Source organism: Pundamilia nyererei, unplaced genomic scaffold (assembly GCF_000239375.1).
Source record: "Pundamilia nyererei isolate P.nyererei 1_Seehausen unplaced genomic scaffold, PunNye1.0 scaffold00018, whole genome shotgun sequence".
Lineage (NCBI taxonomy): Eukaryota > Metazoa > Chordata > Actinopteri > Cichliformes > Cichlidae > Pundamilia > Pundamilia nyererei.
The window spans coordinates 5,181,625-5,204,116 of record NW_005187419.1 but is presented as its reverse complement, the minus strand read 5'-3'; the positions used below and the strand labels follow the sequence as shown (position 1 = coordinate 5,204,116).

General features: G+C 39.9%; 2 protein-coding genes across 4 annotated transcripts; both read right to left on the bottom strand.

Annotated features, from left to right (window-relative positions):
• Positions 1-13: 13 nt before the first annotated feature.
• Positions 14-9,294, bottom strand: LOC102209136 (tripartite motif-containing protein 16). Its single transcript, XM_005726276.1, has 5 exons — positions 9,205-9,294; positions 4,339-4,365; positions 4,166-4,228; positions 919-1,058; positions 14-829 (listed from the first exon to the last, which is right to left on the bottom strand). The coding sequence occupies exons 1-5, from the start codon at positions 9,257-9,259 to the stop codon at positions 425-427; spliced, it is 690 nt and encodes a 229-aa protein (XP_005726333.1). The 5' UTR covers positions 9,260-9,294; the 3' UTR covers positions 14-424.
• Positions 9,295-15,940: 6,646 nt separating this feature from the next.
• emc10 (ER membrane protein complex subunit 10) lies at positions 15,941-22,441 on the bottom strand. Of its 3 annotated transcripts, XM_005726274.1 has the most exons (8): positions 22,310-22,441; positions 22,108-22,174; positions 21,226-21,338; positions 20,505-20,618; positions 18,678-18,862; positions 18,345-18,438; positions 17,364-17,461; positions 16,185-16,249 (listed from the first exon to the last, which is right to left on the bottom strand). In XM_005726274.1, exons 1-7 carry the CDS (start codon positions 22,397-22,399, stop codon positions 17,375-17,377), a joined length of 750 nt encoding a protein of 249 aa, XP_005726331.1. In that variant the 5' UTR covers positions 22,400-22,441; the 3' UTR covers positions 16,185-16,249; positions 17,364-17,374. The 3 variants fall into 3 exon arrangements, with proteins under 3 accessions (XP_005726330.1, XP_005726331.1, XP_013764478.1); XM_005726273.1 differs by lacking the exon at positions 17,364-17,461 and having other exon boundaries at positions 15,941-16,249; XM_013909024.1 differs by lacking the exon at positions 16,185-16,249 and having other exon boundaries at positions 16,256-17,461.
• Positions 22,442-22,492: the final 51 nt, after the last annotated feature.

Sequence of the window (22,492 nt, the reverse complement as noted above, 5' to 3'; positions counted from 1 at the left end):
AAAAGGCCTCTAGAGTGTACCAGCGCTCTGTGTTTAAGTCTGCTAGGCAGCAGTCACACAGATGTAATAGAAGAGCTCAGTGTTATTACACAATATGAGTTTATTGACTACATTTGGCACATACAAAACATCCAGACTGAATAAAACAGGCAGTCTAGCTCATGAAAAGTCCCAGCTGGATTGAAATATACCATTAAATGCCCATTCTTCTAAGTTTAAATAACACAGATAAATGCCTGTTAGTACGACATTTGGGCATCTCTGGGGACTGTCTGAAACCAATAAGCTTTCTTCATGCACTAGAGAAAGCAGAAATGGTTACAGCACTTGTTCCCCAAACATCACAAGATCCCCATCTCCCCCTGCTTTTTAAATTGATACGTGACCCTCCCTCCCTTTCCCCCAATTTGCTTCTTCTACTGTATCACTGATCCTTTTTCCGAATAAGGCAGAATGAATTGGTGCCAACCCAGAATCCAGGGAAGACCTTCTCCTGGAGGTTTTCTTTGAATTTGTGAATCAGCCGCACCTCCTTCTCAGCCTCTCCCTCCACCAAGAGGAACTTTATGATGCCTGCGGGCTGGTCGACGTAGACGCCCATGGTGGAGGACAGGGGCATCTGGATGTCCATGTTCTCCGCATTGTGCCAGATCTGACAGCAGGAGCCAGACCAGCCGGCACCCCAGGAGGTTTTGTTCTCTCCGATGCCGCAGGGTCCGTCCTGCATCTTCCGGGGTGAGCTCTCGCTGACCACCCCGATCACCACCCAGCCGTCGTATTCCACCTCCCAGTACCCTCGATGGCCCAGCAGCCCTTCCTTGCACAGCACCTAAAGGTTAGACGAGCCATAGTAGGAAATTAAGCTAGCAACAAGCCTGTTCCCATAATGCCCAGAACGATGATTAACTCCAAGCTTACCTGTGGTGAGTGGTCGTATCTCTCAGGTCTCTGGGGATAAGGGCACACTGCATCTGATGTACGAGCCACCTTAGAGCCGCCCTCTGAAATCCACAACAGTTTCTCTGCAGTTCTGTCATCGAAAGAGAGGGGGATCCAATCTGAGGAAAGGGGAGGGCAAAAATACAAACTGAGAGTCCACACCCACCGGGAGGCTGGTGATGGACTGGTGGCTGTCTTTCAGAGTAACCCAAAATTAAAGACTTTCAACTTTAAAATTGCACGTCTAAGTTTCGAGATCTACTGCATGCAACTCAGAAATTAGATTTTTGAGAAAGAAAACAAAAACCTTGATCTTAAATTTCTGTTGTTGCAGTTTTCAGAGTATTAATGTGCAACTTTTCTGTTTGATTTTTGGCTTAAATTATGTTTAACTGATATCTTTGGATTTAATTGGGGGCACTAACCTAAAATAGTAATATTAATTAACTATTTTTGCATTTATTCCACATTATTGTAATTTCCCCCCCTCCACTACATAAACATTATTTTGTCATCGTAAGTACATCCTTGTGCATGTACTTGCATGAATACTTGAATACTACCTTTGCCTTTATTAAAACAGATTCAGGCCTTCTCACCAAACATCTGGACAGGTGTTCGTCATTATTCATAGACAGCTGTGTTCAGCTTCTCTTTGTTTTACTTTTCTGTTAAGTAACCCAAAGATGTTAAATGTCATATTTTTATGACATAGAAACTGTTTTGTTTTGGACCGTTCCTCTTCTGACAGGCTCCTGGAATCTTATCCAAGGGTATCTAGAAATGCTATGTCCCCAGAACCTTTGGCACTCTACCCCCTCGATGCTTCACTGTCAGCACTGTGATGCATTCATTGTGAAAGTCGTGGCTAGGTTCTTGCCAAACACGCCGGACCCCTTCTGAGCCGAATAACTTTATCTTGGTTTCATCTGACAGAAGAATGTGCTTCCTGCAGTTTTGTTCCGAACAGCCAGCGAGAGTTTTCTGTCACTGATTTTTTGCAGTGTCTCTTACACTCCCTGAACTGCCACATAAGATCTTCCCTCCCAGTTTCAGTGAAAAGCCCAGTACCACCCCTGTGCAATACTTGTAAGTCTATTTTTCAGAGTTAAACTGTACAAGCAGCGCATTGACCATGATGTCAGTTTAGGAGCACAACCCCTGCTGCGCGGTTTACTTCCTCCACTGCTTTTTCACTTTTCTTTTTGTTTCTGTGATTACAGATTTTCTAACTTGTGTAAATTTTTGTTGTGTTGAGTTTCTACATACAAGCTTTTATAGCTGACTTAGCTGTTTTTTGATTGTTTATAAGAGAAAATCTTCATTTTAGTGCTCCTGGAGTGATTAGGATTTGGAAAATATTGTGAATTACCATGTAGCTCTGTCAAATCCAGTGTGTTATTGGGAGTATTAGTAGTTTATATTAATGAATAGCACCTGGGTAAATGTGAAAAATTCTCTCATTTTGGGGGATACTTGGAGTGAGAGTTGAGGAAAGACTTGATTAATGTGACAAGTGACCCTTCAAAGACGGGCTACGTTAAACTGGCAGGTGAGCTACGAACACTGCAAACATAGGTTTACCTACTTGCCTATCCACCCACCCCACCTTACCCTTTTAGCATAATTAATTTAACTTTATCCACAAAATGCCTTTTAAAAAAAAGAAAAAAAAAAGAAAAAAAAAAGAAGGTGGATACACTGGATCATCCCAAGTGTGTGTGTGGACAGTGTGACAGGCATTTTTTTAATTTCCTTAGTGTTAAAGTGATATTTTTCAGAGGGTGGTTCTCATTTATACAGCCTGCATGAAACAACATGGTAACAACTCAAGAGGCAGTTTTTGGGATCCATTTTTGGGACATTGTAGTTTCAACCCTGCAGAGTAAAACCACCCACATTAGCTGTGCATTAGATGATCAATGATATTGTAAGTTACAGGTGGAGGTGAACCAGTAGAACCAGCTTGTTTGTGTGTGTGTGTAGGTTGGACCTCAGGAAGAACAGCTAAAGCTGAGGCCGATGCTTTAACAAGCAAGCAAACAAACTTGAAGTGCCAGTGATGTCAGATTCTCTGAACTCCCAGTTCTCTTAACTCCTCTTGACCCTTAACATCCTTCCTTCGTTCATTATTGCTTCTCATTACTAGCTTTGTTTGGTAAAGATTAACTCCTGGGTCTGAAAAAGAAAGTCAGTGCTATAAACCTTTATTCTGTCTAACAGACAGCAGGGGGCATCGTCTAAGGTTGCAGAAAGAGGTTTGTGTAGAAATGTCTGGGAAAAGTTTAATGTCTCAGTCGCTATTTTTTTTTAAAGTCTTATTTCATTCAGCACAGTTATTTTGTAAATTATTGTCCCATTTGAGTAAAATAAAAATAAAAAAGGATAAACTAAGGTATGCTGTGGGCCCACTGTATGACTGACACCCACTTTGAGGACACACCTGCGCAAATACAGTATTATACTTATAATTTATTCCAATGTGGATCATGTTATAGTACATGTTTGCTGACAACATCAGTAACCTGATGATGTAATCTAACTCAGCAATGTGAGTGAATGAATCTCAGGGTTGGAAAAGCTTAAAAAAAAAGTTGGGCTATATGAGAGTCAGCCCCCTGCAGAGTGTTCCCCTACAGTCTTTCTCAGAATCAGCTGCTTGCTGTGTGAGCAGTGAGTATAGCAGGGTAAATAATATTTACTGACCTTACTTTAACAGTCAGCCTGGTCTAACCCCCCCCCCCCCCCCAAACAACAGCAGCCAAAAAAACAGGCATAATAATAAAAATTAGAAGCAACTATTGGCAAGTGACGAGGCAACTTTGAATCATTTGACGTTTAAGTGGTGTGCTGTTTCTGTGGGATATAACATTTGTGAATATGCTGTTACATATTTATTTAATAATGTGGTTAGTGACTGGTTCTGGGAAATGTAATAACCGTTTAAATACATATTAGGAAGTGTAATAGACTAATTGAATTTGGTGTTAAGTGATCTGGTATCTAAGTCTTACACCACGATTACTTTCTAAATTTTTATTCATTAACCTTTTTATGTGGAACAAACTTTGACCATTATTATTTTAATCTTTGATCATCTTAATAAGTTTGCTCCATAATTCTTTTGAATTAAAAAAAAAATAGCATGGCGTGACATTACTTAATTATTAATTATTCATCTTTTTTTCTTTACTCAGGAGCTTCATATTAAAATAAAAAGCCTTACATTTCATGAAGTCGGCCCTGGTGGTTGGTTCGGGGATATTGGGCTCATATGGTGGCAGTGTTACTGAAAAGAGGAGGAAAGAGAGGATAAATAATGACACATTGATTTAATTTAATGCATTAATATCCACATGCAAAGCCTTCACAACAGCAGGACTCCATGCTGGTTTTTACCTTCTGTAGCACTACTGTTTTTTCTCCCTGGAAAAGAAAACGAGAGCATCATTTCACTGCTGTCTACTACAGACACTGTATATGGAATTACAGCCTGTCCTCAGACATGATTTCTCACATGAGCTTATATGACAAAAAGCTGAACGCTCGACGCCCAGGGTGGCAGCGGCGGTTACTTTAAACCTTTTCATCTTCCTCTACAGGCTGCACCTTCTTCATAGTGTCTGCCAGCACTGCAGCTGCAGTTAATCACCTGCTGCTCTCAACACATTGTAGATCACATAGGGGTATGTGTGAAATGTCGGCTCAGCACTGATTCATGGAGTTCCCTCATGCTTTTCGAGGTTCTGGTTTCAACGTATGGGACTCCGCATACATTTGCTGGGAACACCGTTCATGGCCACTGATGACAGGAAGCTGATTCTAAGAATTGACTTTCTGTGGGATGCTTTTCCTTCCCACCGCTGTGGGCGTGTTTATCGTGTCACAGGCTCTCCGTTTGTTCTTCCTCCAGTTTGTGAGTCACTGCGTCTTCTGACATTCGGAGAAAACTGTGATCCCTCACCCGTCCGGTCATCAATCATACCTCTGCGTATGTCAAGTTACCGTCTCTCAGATTTCACACAGAAAACGATTCGATTATTTTATGCTTCACGCTCATTTAACAGACTGTTACATCCCGGTATTTATCTGATTTGTCTAACAAAATAAGACAGAACAGGCTCGTTTTTCTGACGTATAACTGTGTTCATTTAATGAGAAGTCATAAAACATGCTTTCTTTCACTTTTTAAGAAAAAATCAAGACAATTTAATTAAACTAAACCTCACCCTACTTAAACTCTGCTCTCCCCCCCCTCATTTTTATACCATAAGAGGCTGTAACAGACTGAAATATAGTTTTATGGCAGTATTATGACCGAATCCCTGATTGTCATTCATCTCCACTAAAAATGATAGTAAAGATTTAAGGCTTGGCCATTTGGTGAGGACATGTAGATTAAGGGTTGATTGTTCAATTATAATTGTATAAGTCGTTGCTTTTAGTGATCTAGTACTTCCTGCAGAGTGGAGGCTTTGTATGGGTCAGTACATAAAAACTTAATTTGAAAGTTGTGCTTTTATTAAAGCTGTATAATATCTGTTGAATGGCCAGAATTACATTACTTTTACTTTGTTGTATACTTATTCAGTCCCAGTTGCAGGCTTCATAAAAAGTCTTGAATTAAAAATAAAAGCATCCAGTGCAGGAGTATTTTTAACTTCAGTATTATGACGTAATTTGATTAGTTGATTTTAACTCCTTTAAATATTTGTTGGGTGTTTTACGCAGCGACAGTGCATCCTGTTTTATAAAAATCCTCATATACCTGTAAACTTTCTTTGTTAAAGGTACTGTTTGTAGTTTCCGTCTGCCAATTTTAACTAAAGGTTTTACCAACAGGGGGCAGCATTTTCCCACACCACCATTTGTTCTTTTGCCTGTTTAAATAAAGGTGATACTGACTTGCTGCATCATCTTGTGGTACCATATGAAAGTATAGCTTGGCTGAGTTAACCTTCAGTCAGTTACTATCTCTTAAACACAATACAAAGATGTTTTGAACATGAATTTGTAGTGGTAATTTCTTCTTTAATAGCATTAGCTCATTTTGGAAGCCTAAACAGAGGAAGGACATAAACTTGACAGGATAAATCAAATAAATTCATGCTTCAGCTTGATACTTGTTCACTTTGAGTTTATATATCTCCAGGTTTAGTTGATTTTTATATTTATTTATTTTTTTAATCATTGTCCTTATGTTTTTCTTTTTTTCCCCTCTTTTGTTGTATAGATTATTTAATGGGATGAACTACAAACTCTTTAAAGCTGTTTTTGATTATAATGGTTATCCTGTGTGTAGTTTTGATTATTAACAGGAATGCAAATGCACTGGATCCCGCGTCTTTAGAAAGGTGACTTCTGAGCCCATAGAGGTTTCCCTATGTCTGAAGAGGAGAATCCGGCACGTATCTGAGCCTGGGGAAACTTTACCTCTACGACCTGTGTGACCCTCCACTGGGGAGGATGCCAGCAGCGTGACAACCAGAAGGACAAATGATGGCCTGGCATAACATCTGCAAACATCAGATATAATTGAAGGGGTGGCATTGCTTTCTCTGAAATGTGTTGGCTTGCAATTCTCTTTACTGTGGCTAATGCACCGAGGTAGGGTAGGGTAGGGTTTCCAGAAGAGGAGTGGGCCAACTTTAAATGTGTTGGCTTTTCCTCAATAGGTAAAGTAATGTTCACTGGGTGCTTTAATTAAAGCCTAAATATAGGCTGAGGTATTGTTTTGCAGGAGCTCATTACGCCAAGAACAATTACCTGATCAACATCACTAAGGCCAGAGAATCTGATAATTGGCTGGGCATGCAGACATATTAATTAAACCGTACTGAGTAGTAGGATTCAGTTACAGACGAGGTTTGAGTTTGGATATTGTCCACATGTCATGATTGACTTCAACAGCAAGCCTGCCAGTTTACAATGCACAAGCTCAAACGTTTTAATAGACTGATGCGTTCGCATAATGCTGCACCATTGATGGATGGGGCAGACAGAGATTTGGCAGGACAAAGCAGGATATGGTGAAGGTCATGAAGTCATCATTGGAAACTGGGAGCAGAAAGTCGCTGGTGACAGGTCACTTCATCGGTCTTTCTCTCCCTCGTCCTTTGAGCTCTTTCAGAAAGGAACACAGCAGGTGGGATGGGGACACAATACAAGAAAAGCCTTCATTCTGATTTTTACTGGAATTGCTATTGGACAGATTAAAAAGGGACCAACAGTCATTAAATTCATCTCCAAATATGATGTCCCTGGCAACTGTCCGAAGGGAATAAATTGAACATCTCCGATAATCTTGGATATCAAGATATCAAGCCAGCAGTAAGTAAGTTGGGTTACTGGAAATATTCCAGATCTCTGGCTGCACCGTGAAGGTTAAACATCTCTGGATTCCTGTCTACACTCAGCAGTATGAACAAGAAAGCCCCGCTGGGATAAACATATTCCCCAGAAGATTGATGACTTGACACAACAGCAATAGAGACATGGAGGGAACAGAGTGAGGTGTGTGGCATAAAAATATTTAAGGGCAGTGAGGCCATAAAAGGGACGGCTAATGATTGAGCTGCAGGTTGTAATGGATGGATGTGGGTTAGGGTTAGTCCCTGAAATGATTTTAAGTGAAACTCTGGTGCCCTCCCCAAGAGCGCTCGAGCTCAGCTCAGTCCAGCTGGAAAGGTCAACGGCGACTCTCACAGTGTTTCACAAGAAGTGTTTGTTTTGGAGTGTCACGAGGTAAACCGCTTTTTTCACCCCCTCCCCAGATTCCTCTCTCAGTGGGACAGAGCTATCTGCACAGATCAGGTTCAGAGCATCCCACTGAGACAGCAAGATGAGAAGATAGTGAGATGAGGTGGAGGGAGATCCAGGATCATCCCTCTAGTTCCTGTCAAGTGTCAAAACTTCCTGGCTAGAAGCCCTATGGGTGACGAGCGCACATGTGAGATGGAGATTGGAAGGACATAAAGTACACTCAGAAGGAAAAGGCCTTTTTGAAGGGCTAATACAAGTAGAAGAGGCTAATACAAGTATGTAGGCTCCCATAACAAATTTCCATTTTGAATTATTTAATTATTTTTAGAGTATTTTTATGCATCAAAGGTTTGCTAATCACATTAGTTAGATTTGCCACATTACGCTTGCATTCATGTACATTATGGTGACAAATTAAACTTTTAATGGCACTAATTCCTCCAGGAGACGACAAACTGCAGAAGCCGCGGGTGCTATATGTTACATAAAGGCAAAATCAAACAGCCATAAATAACACCAAGATGAGCGTTTGCATTTTGGTCCCTGAATTACTGTGCAGCATTTCACACTTCATTACTGTGGCAGCAGAGGACGGATTAGCAACAATTGAGGATGGAGACGGAGGGAGAGCGGGTGACTTGGGTTATGTAAGCTATTATGGAATTGGAAAGACTGAAAAAATCCATAAGAAGCAGGTAGGATATGGAGAATCTATATGAAATATCTTCCTCTAGCTGGAGACAGAGAATGAAGCAACGTGGGCGTGTTTGGACAGGTGTATCACGTTGCTTAGGGACAGAAACAAGAAAGACAGACAGAAATATGAGCACTGAAACTGCAGGCGAGGCTGTGACATTGACGAAACGATCACCACCCGGCGAGAGGCTCTTTGTTGACATGATTAATGGACCAAACTGGCACAATCCAAGGTGAGGAAGGATATCTGGCTCCCAGCTAATGTCCAGGGATGGTCAGCGTGAGGTAACTTAACAACGTCAAATAAACAACATATAAAACACATAATAAATCAGTAATAACACACTGTGACAGACTGTAATTAAGATTTTTAAAGTCCATAAGGCATGGTAAATGAACTGCCTCTTAGATAATGCATTTTTACTCATTCACAAAAGCACTTTTTTCTTTGCCCAAGTGCATTCTATATAACAATCACACTGAGCAGCCCAGGCTTCAGTATCAAGAATAATTTGGCATGCAGACTGCTGCAGCCAAAGATCAGATCGCCAACTTTACAATTAGCAGATGATCTGCTGTACCTCCTGAGCCACCTTAATTTAAAACATACAAAAAAACAATCAAACAAAAACATTTGGGTCACATTACATTTGAAAGTCAAACATTTGAACTGCTGTATTTGTCATTAAATGCATCACAGTATAATGTACTCGAGCTTTAGAATATTGACTACAACAGTTCAAATGTCACGGAAGACATATTGAAGACACGATGCTCATAAAGACTCAGGTGAGATTGATTTCTTACCTGCTTTCCTGGGTACGGGCATGATTCTCGTGTTTCTCACGGCGCAGTTTGGCATCAATCGGCGACGTCCTGTGAAAGTGCCTGTGCATCTCCGGAGTGTCACTCTTATTAACTTCCAAATCAGTAGAGAGGGGAGGTGCACGAGTTTGGGTTGGATGTACCGGCCATCCAAAGGGATGGTCCTGTTACTTGAAACTCCTGATCCTTTCTTGGGATCGCTTGATGGAGATGAGCAAATACATCCCAAGTATGCAAACTTATCTGCGTACACATGGATTGAGCACATGCACGAGGTAAACCCCAGAGCTTACATAGTGTTTAGCACTGAGAAATTTAAGGATCTAGTTTAAAGAATAGAGGAAAAAATATAGCAATGTGCCCAAACCTCTTTGTGTCATGGATGTAGACAAACAGGGACGTTGGCAGCAGATACTTTATGTTCTGTGGATTGCCTCATGTGGCTTCTGTCAATCTATTGGATTTGGCAGGTCTGGAACTCAAAATCTTTGCTACTTTGTTGTGTTTGTTTTCTGGTAGAAGCCACTGCCTTTGGGGAGTGTCATTGCCATGGTAGGAGGGCGGTGGTGAGGTCAACATGTCAAAATGACATCAAGATGAATATGGAAACGTGCAAATTTTCTGCCAGAACATTGCATTTCAACATGAAACTCAGTGCTATTCATGCAACCTGTCAGCGGTTTTAATGTTTTGGCTAATTGGCATATGCTCACATCCACAGGGCATATCAGTGCTTAGCCTTGTAGTGGCATCATAGAGGAGTCATTAGCATATCTGCTTAATACATGAAAGACCAGGAGGAGACACAAATCCCTGTAAGGGCTGCATCAGGAAGCATCTGGTGTAAAAATCTGTGCCAAGTCACATGTGTAGATCCATATGCTATGGTGACCCTTTGCAAATAAGGACTCGTCCTGTCACCTCAGCAACACGATGAACTTTGACTGACTTTTTAAACTGCAGCTTAAACTGACTGACACAAGCTATAGGGGGTTATTTTCTGTACAGCGAGTGGGAGATGTCTACCCACCGGGGAGCTGTCGTCAACCCAAAAATCTCATCTATTTGCAGTTGCTTTGAGCGCACGTGGCAAAGAACTTGGAGCAAAGTTGATCAAAATGCTGCTGCACTTCAAGCTTGTAAATAGCAATTTCTAATTTCTAATTAGTCTGTTTGTCCAGATTTTCCTGACATTTACTGTCAGTTATATTAAATAATTAAATATAGCATTAGCATACATTTATAGTTAGTATAGTGAGTGTACTGTTTTGTGTTTGAAGATAAGATACATTTTTACAGTGTTGTGGAGTTATATGTTAATACTGTTGTAAACACCATACACAGGCATCCTTTTAAAGGTTCTGTCCTAATATCAACCCACTCCTGATCCAGAAGCATCTTACCTGGGGGAAGGAGAAAAAGAACTGGACCTTAATCATTGGTCCAAAGAAACGGATTGAAAGTAGGGAGGCCTTGAATCCATGATGTCTGAAGTCCAGGGTGAAGTTTCCACCATCTGTGAAGGCTCTGCAACATCTGCAACCATATCATCAGCTGGTGTTGGTGGTGTTGGTTGGTGGTTTTATCAAGTCCAAAATCAATGCAACCAGTTTTAGAGCCCTTCAGCTTTCCATGTGCTGACAAGCTTCATGGAGATGCCAATTTCTTTTTCTAGCAAGACTTAGCACACAGTGCCACAGCTACTACCAAATGGCTTGCTGTCCATGTTATTACTGTAGCTTGACTGGCCAGCACACATGCCTGACCTGACATGGAATCTATGGGCTACTGTCAACAGGAAGATGAGGAACACCCGGCCCAAAAATACACATGAGCTGAGGGTTGCTATCAAAGCAACCTGGACTTCTGTCTATGGGCCTGATTACCAACTATAACACACATTCAGTGGACGGAAAACATTCAAAGCAATGCAACAATCCATGGTGACGGAGCCCCGACCACATGGTGACGGAGTTTTAGAAGCTGGACCTGATCTCACCGACTCAAGAGATCTGATTTTATTATAATTCTTCAAATTAAAATGACAAAAGCATGAAATATTTCACTTTATGTGGAAAACAACGTTAACAATCCAAAAGTTTTTTTTTTTTTTTTTAAATATACAATTTTGGGGAAATAACGTTTGGTAAAAGGAACTTTTTTTTTTTTTTTAACATATAATTGTAAGCAACATTTAGTATTGAATTTATTGGCACATCCTGATAATTACAGTCAAAGAGGAAATAACTCCGTCTCACTGTTATTACAAGAGGAATTTTAATGAGGCGCAAGTCGCAGCTTAGTGATGATTCCTGTAATACTACATACACACTGTAAGCCATGAAAGCAAATTTCAGCACCTGCTGCTTACTGCTGCCAGTGAGCGGTCTAACCAGTATTGTACCATGACCTTTGGTCTATGTGTGTTTAGGGGTGCTACATTATACACTCAGCAATCACTATGTAATATTCCAGTCCCGACCTGGCTGTTAAGTGTCTGATCATGTTACTTCATTGCATGTTAACATGATGGGGCTGTGGTGAAATGTATAGCACAATTGGTCGCTGGGGATTCATTGAGTGTGAGACCGTAATCTGCGAAGGCCTGCTGGGATGCTTTTCCAGGACTGTGAAGACTTCCCCTTGTAGTTTTCTCAGCTTTTCTCTGATTGACAAGGCAGGTGCTGGCCTCTCAGTGTTTTGTCCACATTTACAGTATTTGGCTCTAAGTATGTATGCTATGAAGAGTGTTTATCCCAGACTGACAGAAGTGACAAAAAGAAATATTTCATGAAAACGATCAAAGCAACCATTTAAATCTACTTAATGAGAAGAAATAAATAACATAGTCGCATTTTTATGCAAAAGGTACACAATCTAAATCTGTTATTGAATATATTTAATTAAATATAGCAAAAGTGAAAGATGCGAGAAAGAACAAAGACAGCAGAGCATTAATGTGTCTATAGGATTTGACTATTTTACTTCATATACTGTAATTTTAGACCCAACAAGGGGATCAGGAACCTTCTTCAGGGTCACGACACATATACAATCAATTTATGAAATATTCATTCAAATAAATCATATCAAAAGTATTTTTTTGGGGATTAAAAATGACAACTTCCTGAACTCAACATTTATTTAGAGAGTGATAATTACCAAAAAATAAATAAAGAGGCCAAACAACCAAAAGGAGGGAACAGATAGGGTGGACAGGGTCTTCAAGGCCAAAACAAGAAGCACAGCTTATGAGTCTATGTTTGAATTTTTTAGAAGTTTTTATATTTAATCTGTACTCTTAGATCATCAAACACCACTGTAGCTGTAGCTGAGAGAATTAAAGCCTTTATTGTCATTATACACAGTATAATGAGACTAAAAACAGCTCAGTAAAAGTGCACACGTACTTAGCCCCTTTTTAAAAACTATACAATAATATAACTATAAAAAGAAAGACAAGTCGTCTGCTGGACATCGGTTTTCAAAACAAGAGAAAAGGAGGTTAAAAATAACATGGCAGCATGGCACAGAGCTTCTACCGGGCTTCCACTCTTGCATGTTTAGAGTGCCCAGATTTACAGTGTGAAAATAACAGGCCAAAATCAACTGGGTCGTCAAAGTTTGAGCACAACATAAAACTCATAACTGCTCATAAATCACATGGTGAAAGAAGGCTGGAGCGTCCTTCCTCACATAGTGACGTGCTGACATTGGTGCACAGAGGCATTTGTGAGCAACATGCTGCAGTACAAGCAGCCTGTTTGAGACCTCCTCTGTTCTCCTCACCCTGCTGCTTTCTCCCATCGTATTATCTACTGTAATGCATCTTTTAGCGTCTCATGGTATTGAAACATACACGTGCTAATTTCTGGACTTTGGGATAAATATGTGTACGTTTCTTCTGTGGTTGGTAAAGAGACAAACTGCATTAAAAATGTTAATGAATTTATATAAAATGAAAAAAAATTGCAACTTTTCTAAAAGGGTCATTTTTGTATGTTACATTAACTTAAACTCAAAATCTTTACCACAGTTTAAATTGTTCTCAATAAGATGCAGACTCCAAGGGCACAGATCGTGCCACTCTGAGGAATTTGGGATCTCGCCTTTGGATACTTATTTTAAATCACTGTCTGCTGAGTTTAATTTCAGTCATCATAGCAACATTTAAAAATAACAACCATCATATCTTAGATCACCAGCCAAATGTGATTAAAAACTACTTAAAAGGTTTGCTCATTTCCCCCCCAACAACAGTGTTTTTTTTCCAACCCAGACTTGCTTTTGCTGAACTCTCTTTAGATTTAATTTCAGAACTATCTTGTAATGTCTCTGTTCCCATTTTCTGAGACTGTACTCTCAGTGTAACCACAAATACACTGGATTCCATTCCTAAACATCAGTACAACAATAATGTGTCACTGTCAGGGTCCCCCTCTCCGCTCCCTGGTACAGGGACATACATCACACCCCCTGCTGACCCTCTGGATTTATTAGTGTGTGAGTTACGTAAGTGTGTAGCTGTAGTTCTGGTTTTTAAACTGTGTTGCAGGAAACATTTCAAAACAAGTTTAGTCTCGGCTCATTTAGCTGATGTTACACGAAAACCCAGATTGATCACCATCTCTAGTCTAAGCTCTGCTGCTGTCTGACAGAAGCAGATCTCTTTACAAATAGATGACTTTTGTCAAATGGCTTATTTCATTCCAGCTCTCATCCTTCTCTCAGCTGTTGTTATCACCTTATCCCTCATGTTATTCATCAAGATAGCGCAGGCAGTGGCTGAAAACAGTCACAGAGTAGGACTGTGTGTGTGTGTGTGTGTGTGATTCTGAGAAATGCCTGGTTGGTGAGTGGAAGAGGGCAAAGGGGACCAAAGTCTTGAGGCGCAACATTTAACCTCCCAAAAGAAGAGGATGTCCCTCACAGTTGGACATGCGGACTCAAAACAGCCAGTGTGACTGACATATGCTGATGAGTGTTGACTCAGGGATTCTGGGACATTCTGTTACTAAAGCCACGAAGCTGTGGTCTCTCTCCTTGACTCATAATTATAAATACACAGATTGGAGGATCCGTGGTAGAGGGGTTGTCCCGCTTTCATTTGGATTGGGCTGCTGTCCAAGCAAGTAATAGCTTGCTATTCTAGGATTATGCCTTTGAAATCAGTAGCATTAACAAAATCTCCTCAGTGAATAACAGTTTTTTCTTCCTTTCATTAATTATCATAGCTGTGATCTATATTGATCACACACAGCTGCAGCTGATTAATGTATGGCTACCATAGACTGTAAATAAAGGATGGTGATAGCCACCTTGCTTTCAATCATGGTTAGTAAAGCCTTAAGCTGAGCATTTGGCTGTCGCTATCTTAGCTTCTTGAAACCCTCTTTGATGAGCCAAGTCTGAATCTGACTGATTTAAAGAGACTCTGTGATGTGATTCTGATGAGGACTGTAATTTATTCTGGAGCCTATCCAGCTGTGATGGAGAAAAAGATGTGATACAAGCTGGACAGATCACCAGTTCATCACAGGGCTAACAGACAGGCAGGTGTGTGGATCCTTGAGCAAATGCCTAGAATGAGAATGCCAACTGGATAATCTAGGCCAGGTTGGAGGAACATGAAAACCCTATAGAAAAAGGCCCCAACCAAGCAGGTTGCAGAGCCTTTTTGCTTTTTACATTTTGATGTTCAGTGTGTTGCATTCTTCTCTTGCACTTTTAGTGTTTCCCCAAACATCCATTTTCTTGCATACATAAGAAATCATAAAATGCAGTGAAATTTTTTAAGGGATATCCTTAAATATCCTTCTGTGTGTGCAGTTTTTTTAAGCAGCACTTACTGAATAAACTGTCACAACAGTTGACACTTGCTGGGGGAAAGCAGCAGCTGCTCTAATCCCACGGGGTTAACCCTTGGGTGTATTATAAAAGATTAAACTGCTGAATGGAGGATTTCCAGTTCACATGTGGTGGAGTGACACAGAGGCAATTCTTGCTTCACCCATTAGTGAAAGAAAACAGGAAGAAAGCCGGAATATACAAGAGCAGATAGAACTAGATTTAAAGTAACAGTTTTGAAAATAAGGCTAGGTCTTAAAATAAGTATATGTCACTCATACATTAGATTTGGTTACCCCATTTTCTAGATCTTATTATACTTCTTATCTGCAGTTTATTTTAATTTATACTTCTTCCATTTGCAGTTTTTGTGAAGAAGAGAGGACTTTTGCACACATTGAGTCAAACTGATTGATTTATTTCCTAGCCTGAAGTGCAAGTTTCCATTTGGACTGTTTGAATGCAGGTTGTCCAGTTTTAGCAACAGTTCCTACATGAACTGCCATTCAGTTCCATTAAGAAAACACATACCCTCCAAAATGAGGCAACTAAAATAAAAAACATTATTATTTAGATGGATAAACAGGGCAGCACGGTGGCACAGTGGTTAGCACTGTTGCCACACAGCAAGAAGGTCCTGAGTTCAATTCCACCATCAGCCCGGGGTCTTTCTGCGTGGAGTTTGCGTTTTCTTTCACTACAGTAGTTTTTTTTTTTTTTTCTTTTTAATCTCCACTGACTATGAAGTTTTGGAAGCATACTACTAGTGTAACTAAATACAAATCGGAGTAAAGAGGACCTATAGTATAGTATAATAGAGGAGCAATAATATAAGCTTGAGTAACTCTCCCTCAAAAAAAACAAAGACAGCTCAAGTAATAAATACTTTATTTTCACATTAGAATTAAAAACGCAGTCATCTGCAGGGCACTATATCTCTTCTACAAGAGGTAAGTTGTGTGTGACCGACGTGTATCTTCCATTAACAGCATTATGTACAGCAATGAAAAACTGCCCAAGAAGTATTGTTTAGTTCACAAAAAACAAAAGCAAAACAAAATTGTTGTGTTGTTGATCATCGGCCACCGCCATTGCCTGCTCCACCGCCAGCTCCTGCTCCCGACTGATCCTGAGCGCCAGACATCATCAAGAAGAGAACGAGAGGCACAATGTACATCCACTGGAAGAGAAGAAGAAAAGAGCAACTAAATACTGCAATATTTTTGGTTACAACATACAAATCAACTGTGATCATCTAGTGGCTCCTGATTGGTCATCCCAGATTAGCTTCAGTTCATTTTCACAACAGAAGAGAAGAAAAGGCATAAGTGGGTGACAGGGCCATAGAGTGACGATCTCAGGGGTCAAACACCAAACACATGCTAAATATAGCCAGAATAATAATTTCAGATATACTGGTGGTTTATCCTGTAGACTCCCAATAATACATACTGGTGGATGCCAGTGGTATCCCTGAGCCTCCTAGTAGATACCCCTATGCTATGAATTTCAAAATTCTATGTCGCCTTGTTCTGAGTTATCACATTCACAAACTTGGGTGTCGATGTCGCCTGCCAGCCCAGCGTAGTGACGACAATACACAATCAGCCTTTTACAGCTGACGAGTAAAAACAAATTTGATCTCTGTAATTCATGTTTTTGGCATTTTCACCTTTCCTCCCAATCACACATGTATGAGAGAAACGCAGGTGGAATGTTAAAAATGCAAGTAGTCGAGATAGGGAAAGAAAATTACTTTAAATACCTGGGCCAACCCAAAAGACAGACAGTGCACGAGAAAAATGCAGAATGGATAACAGCAAGAGTGAAAGAGAAGGTTTTAAGACCTGCTATGATGTACAGTTTGGAGACAATTACACTGACAAAAGACAGAAGGTGGAGCTGGAAGTGTTCAGATTTTCATTGGAAGTGACAAGCACAAACAAGATTAGAAAAGAGTATAGGAGGGACAAAGTCAGAGAGGCAAGGCTGAGATGGTTTGAGCATGTGCAGAAGACAAACACTGGATATTGAAGATAGAGGAAAATAGGAAGATCTCAGAGGAGGCTGACGGATGTAGTCAAGGAGGAAATGCAGGGGGTTGGTGCTAAAGATCCACTGTGGCAACCCCAAAAGGGAGCACCATTGCAAGTATTTGGCATTGGACCTGAAGAGACCATGAAAAGACAGAAGGACAGAATGAGTGGACACAGAAAGGAGACGGGGTTTCATTTAGTCACGCTGACTAAAGGTTAAATACAAACTGAAGAAGGGGACAAGTAAGGAAACTGTACTTCAGTGGGACTCAGCTCTGCTCTCTGCCTCCCCCTGCTGGGGGCTGTGCTGAATTGGTGACCATGAGGAAGATTGCACCACCCAGAATCAAATACCACTGGAACACAGTACAGCATCAGTTCAACACAGATCAGTGAACACAGCAAGAAACACACAGAACAGCAAAACAAGACAGATTTAACAGCGCTCAGGCAAACTAAGGCAGGATACAGGGCGGGATTCTGCCTGGAAAAACAGCTCGAAGCTAAGAAAGTCTGAAGACACACAAAACCTTACCACTGGGTTTAAGGGATTACTTTTTATGTTCTTATGCACTTTGTGGGAAAACTAATATTAGACGACTAGCAACACATGGATTCGTGAAACTGGGACCTCTAGTAAGCGACCAGCTGCTTGGAGCAGTTTTTGGTATGAAAACAAATCAGATGAAAAACAAGTCTGCATACTCATATGCCTCATAAAGATAAACACTATCTGTTCCAGAATTAAGGGTTTGATTACACTGTCCATCTACATTTGACCACCAAGTCCAGTTCTTTTTACTAGTGTCTTTAACAGAGTTGCATTGCAAAGAAGAAGGAAAGGAGGAGGACTCGCATCGCTGCTTTCAGCGGAGTAAGAGAAACAAACTGAAAAGTGTACCTGTGCCTAAAAGGTACTGACAAATAACTTTTTCCCCCGTAGTTTGACACAAACTGCAGGTAGAAAAGAGCCTTTCAACAGGACAACAGGAACCATTTTGACTTTTTGGGAGATATTTTCACTTTTCTGCCATAAATCCTGGCAAATGAAATAGAAGCAAAAGTGCAGTACAGTGTACAGTGTCTCCAGTGTATATTAAAACATACTAGACGTATTTGAAAAGATGTGATGCGCCTGAGAACAGAAAATACGAGCTTAACAGTCATTTTCATTTATTTATTACCTGTACATCTTTAGGCCCTTCTAGCCTATCAGCAGTTTTCTGTGTAAGTACTTACATATTTAGCGATGAAAGATTTCTGCTCTTGTGGGTTCTTCCCTTTCTTCTCAGATTCCTGTTCCATCCGTTCAAGGAAGAAAGCCGTCTCAGGTCTGGAAGAAAGGTGACAATTAGTGTTGTGAAAGGTATAGAAAGACTTGTGCCACCCAGGACAACTGACATAGAGCTGCTAAGCCAAGGCAAAAGCTAAACCAAAGGATGTGGAAAAAACCTGCAGGAGGCCTTGACTTATGCAGAGACAACCACAAGTAGAGATTGAAACAATGTCAGATTGTAAAGAAGCTGTAAAGGAGAAAAGGACAAAATCACAGGTAAAAGCAGTGTGACTGACCCAGGTGCATTCACTGGAGCCATTATGCTGAGAGTGGTGTTGAAAATCTCAAGGTCGACCTCATCCTCGACCTCAGTGCCCCTGCAGGCCCCAGGTAACGTCACTATGGAGACACCGATGAGGTACCCGGAGACGTCAGTGTGGAGCGCGATCACATCGCTCAGATGGGACTCAACCATGGCACACTGAGGATCACAGGAGAATGTTAAAACAATAGGTTTTCAGTGTATGTGGATGTTATGTTTTAATTGAGAGGAGCAGCTTATTGCTTAGAAATATTTACAATTTACACTAATTACACACCGTTTGAGAAGCTTTAGGTCAAAACTAGCACTGATCAAATATTGCTTCTCAATATTATTAAAGTGTGAATGTGTTTTTGTTTCTTAATTTCTATTGACAGGATCACAAAGTAACTCATGATATTATACTATCATAATACCTTTCTACTGATAGAGGGACTCTACTTCATACATTCATATATGATACATCACATAATCTGTGTATAAATGTTTACGTGTTAAAAAGAACCACGCCTTTCCTGTCTAAGAGTGAGAGCAGCGCGCCAGCCTCAGATGAACATGTGGCAATTATAAAAGAGGCTACTTCAATGGAATGCAAATAGTAGTTGGGCTACAATAAGTCAGACCTCCAACATGTGCAATACTTTGCAAAATGTAAAAAAATAGCTAAAGATGGAAACAATAAACTTGTTTAATGAAAACTTACAAGGCTAAGTTTTAAGTAGTTTTGTTATACTTAAAACACTAACCAGGTGACTTTTGTGCTTGCTGTGCCATTACTGTAGTATTATATTGCTTCTGCTGACAACTTCAAACTTGGAATTAGGTAGTCTATCATCATTGCTCATTGTACACAAACATGAAAAATCCATTTATTTTGTTTGCACTAATAAATGCTGCCCGCTGCAATCATCAATAAAACGTCATTGTCAAATATCAGTACACATATTCCTTGAAATACGGTGATATAACTTTGAGGGTACTTCGCCCACTCCTTGTGTCGGTTCATCTTATTTTATTTCAATTCTTTTCTTCCAACGGCCGACCTCCTGCTGTGAGAAATTTGTTCTTTAACACAAGTAAGTTAACTTCCATTAACTTTACTGCCTTTGATAAGGCCACTATGACGAGTTTATCAAGTCAAATTGGTCGAGGAACTCACATTAGAATATGTATAACATATAACTGTATAAATATTCTGTTCTATCCTTTGTGGAAAAACATAACATTTCTAAACCAACTGCATTTTTTCCAGCATAGAAGAGCAAAAAAAGAAACAACTAGACTGTAAATTATTTGGGGGAAAACACATCAGATTAACCACATCATAAAAAACCTCATTCAGAGCCAAAATGTTTGCTCAAAGTTGCTCTTTCATAGCTGGAAGAAAATGTTTAATATAATTTTGTATTAACAAAAAAGTTTCTATATTTTGTGGTGAGCCGGTCTAGAGTAATTTTCATGATTCGTGAGTAAAGCAAAATTTTGCCTCACAATAATCATGTGAATTAATTTGCTTTAAACACCCATGAACATTTGCCAATAACAGCCAAAAGAACGAGGAGAAATAGGAGCTGGAATCAAGTTACAGTAATATATTTTAAGAACCTATCATTACATCCTATGATTTTACTCACTTTTCTCCAAGTCATTACCTTTTTCCTGTCTCCATCTAAAAGCTAAGTTTAACCATGCAGTGAAAACTACCCTCAAAAGCCGTCAATAAACATGTGCTCAATTTTACAGGAGGTGTTGTTTTTTAATCTTATCTGTAATTTCTGGAGAATTTGAGGGAAATACATACAGCTCTGACGAATGCTGTGAGGTAGCCTTCCATCTGCCGCTCTGTCTGTCTGTCAGCCTGCAGGAAAACACGAGGCACTCTGATCCTGTATAGACCGTCTACTGCAGCCACTTCCTGTGGGGATAGCCAAGTTAAAAACAAGTAATTTAGAAACGCATGTTCATACAGAAACATTATAAGGAGGATACATTAACACATCCTGAACTGATACTATGGTTAATGTAGTATAAATCTAGGAAAGTTCACCTATTGTTTTACTTGGCTAAACATCCAAACACATCCTACACCAGTGGAACAAGTGAGTGATGTTACCCACGTAGGTACCAACATTTTGGGTGACTTTCAGTCAGAGGTAATTCTACAGATGAGGAGGTGGTGGCTCAAGAAGAAGGTTGTCTACTTATATGAAGACTGCTTATTTGATTTACAGCTCTTCAGGAAAAATGCTGAACCCCAAATTGCCTCGATTCATATGTGATTAAGTGACAGGTAAAAAATGTCTGAAGCTAACAGAATGCATGAGTGAGCGTGAGAATAGGTGACTGCAGTGTGCACTGCAAGTACCGACAAGTACTTGTCCCCCCCCGGCACCCAAAAAACAAACAAACAAAAAAAAAACCCCAACTAAATATTTATTTGAAACAGGGGAAATCTCTCCATCACTGGGCCATCTTGGAAATGTGTAGAAAACATCACTAAATCAATGGTTAACATGGTTCACCTTCAATTTGGTCCTGTCCTCATCTGACAGCGGGTTCTGACTTAGTGAGACACTCGGCTCTCTTCCAGGCTTTAACAGCAGAGCTCCACGCACTTGAAACTTTGCTACATCATCTGGAAAAATAAATAAATAAATTGCAAATGATAACAAACCGTTCCCTGCTTGGAGACTTGTAAAAATCTGGGTAAAAAAAAAGAACCAACACATTGTACCTCTACATAGTTCATAGTTAACCATAAAATGAAGGTAGAAGTCTGTCATCAAAGCAGAGTGTTTTATTATTGTTAAATGAAGGAATAAACTGTAACTGCCTGTTTTCTTTTTTTATTTGATTGACAGCATGTTTTGATTTTGCATTTTGAGAGTATAATAAATACTGAATTTGCCCATCCAAATGCTATGATTTCAAAGGGTGTTTAATTCTGGGCTGTGAAATGACTTTTAACTGTTTGTATTGTTATAGCTGACTTTATCCCAGCTGCACGCATTATTGAGAATAATTTAATTTTAAACAGACAGAAATGTCGTAGAAAGCCTTCCGAGAAGAATGGAAACTGTTATAGCTGCTAACGGGGGAACCAACTCCTTATTAATGGCAATGGATTTAGAATGGATGTCATTAAAGCTCCTGTAGGTGTGAAGTGTAGGCGTTCATAGGTTGTTATGAACGCAAAAAAACAATTCTGAAAAATATGTACATTTGTAGCAAATCAGGTACATTCATTAATAAATGCAAAAACTTATTAAACAGACATTTTTAAATGGAGTCTGGCGTTTACCATGACAATTTTCTTGTTGCGTTAAGCTTAGTTAGCTTACCAACATAATCAATGTCGTATCATACAACGTTACAGTAAGAAAAGAATTAAATATGTTTCTCACCAACTTCAAATGAGTGTTCAAGAGGCACAGAGAAACCACTGAACTCAGTCTCCAAGGCATCACCAACCTGAGAATGAACATGAAATCCACTTTTAGCCTTTCAGTCGGTCATACACAGCTAATGCTAAATAGCTAACAGGTACAGCATCCACTTCACTGCATTTAAATTGATGTCGTCTATGTTATAACACTTCACACTTACCCTTCTTCCGTTATTACAACATGCGAAATGTAAACATACGAAGAAAACAGTGGAAACAACAGCAACCTTAGATTGTACCACACGAGCCATTTTGACAGAAACAGACACCGGAAGAACGCCTCAAGTGGCATAACACATTAACTTCCGGCGATTTTCATAACAAAAGCTCCTTTTCTTTTCTTT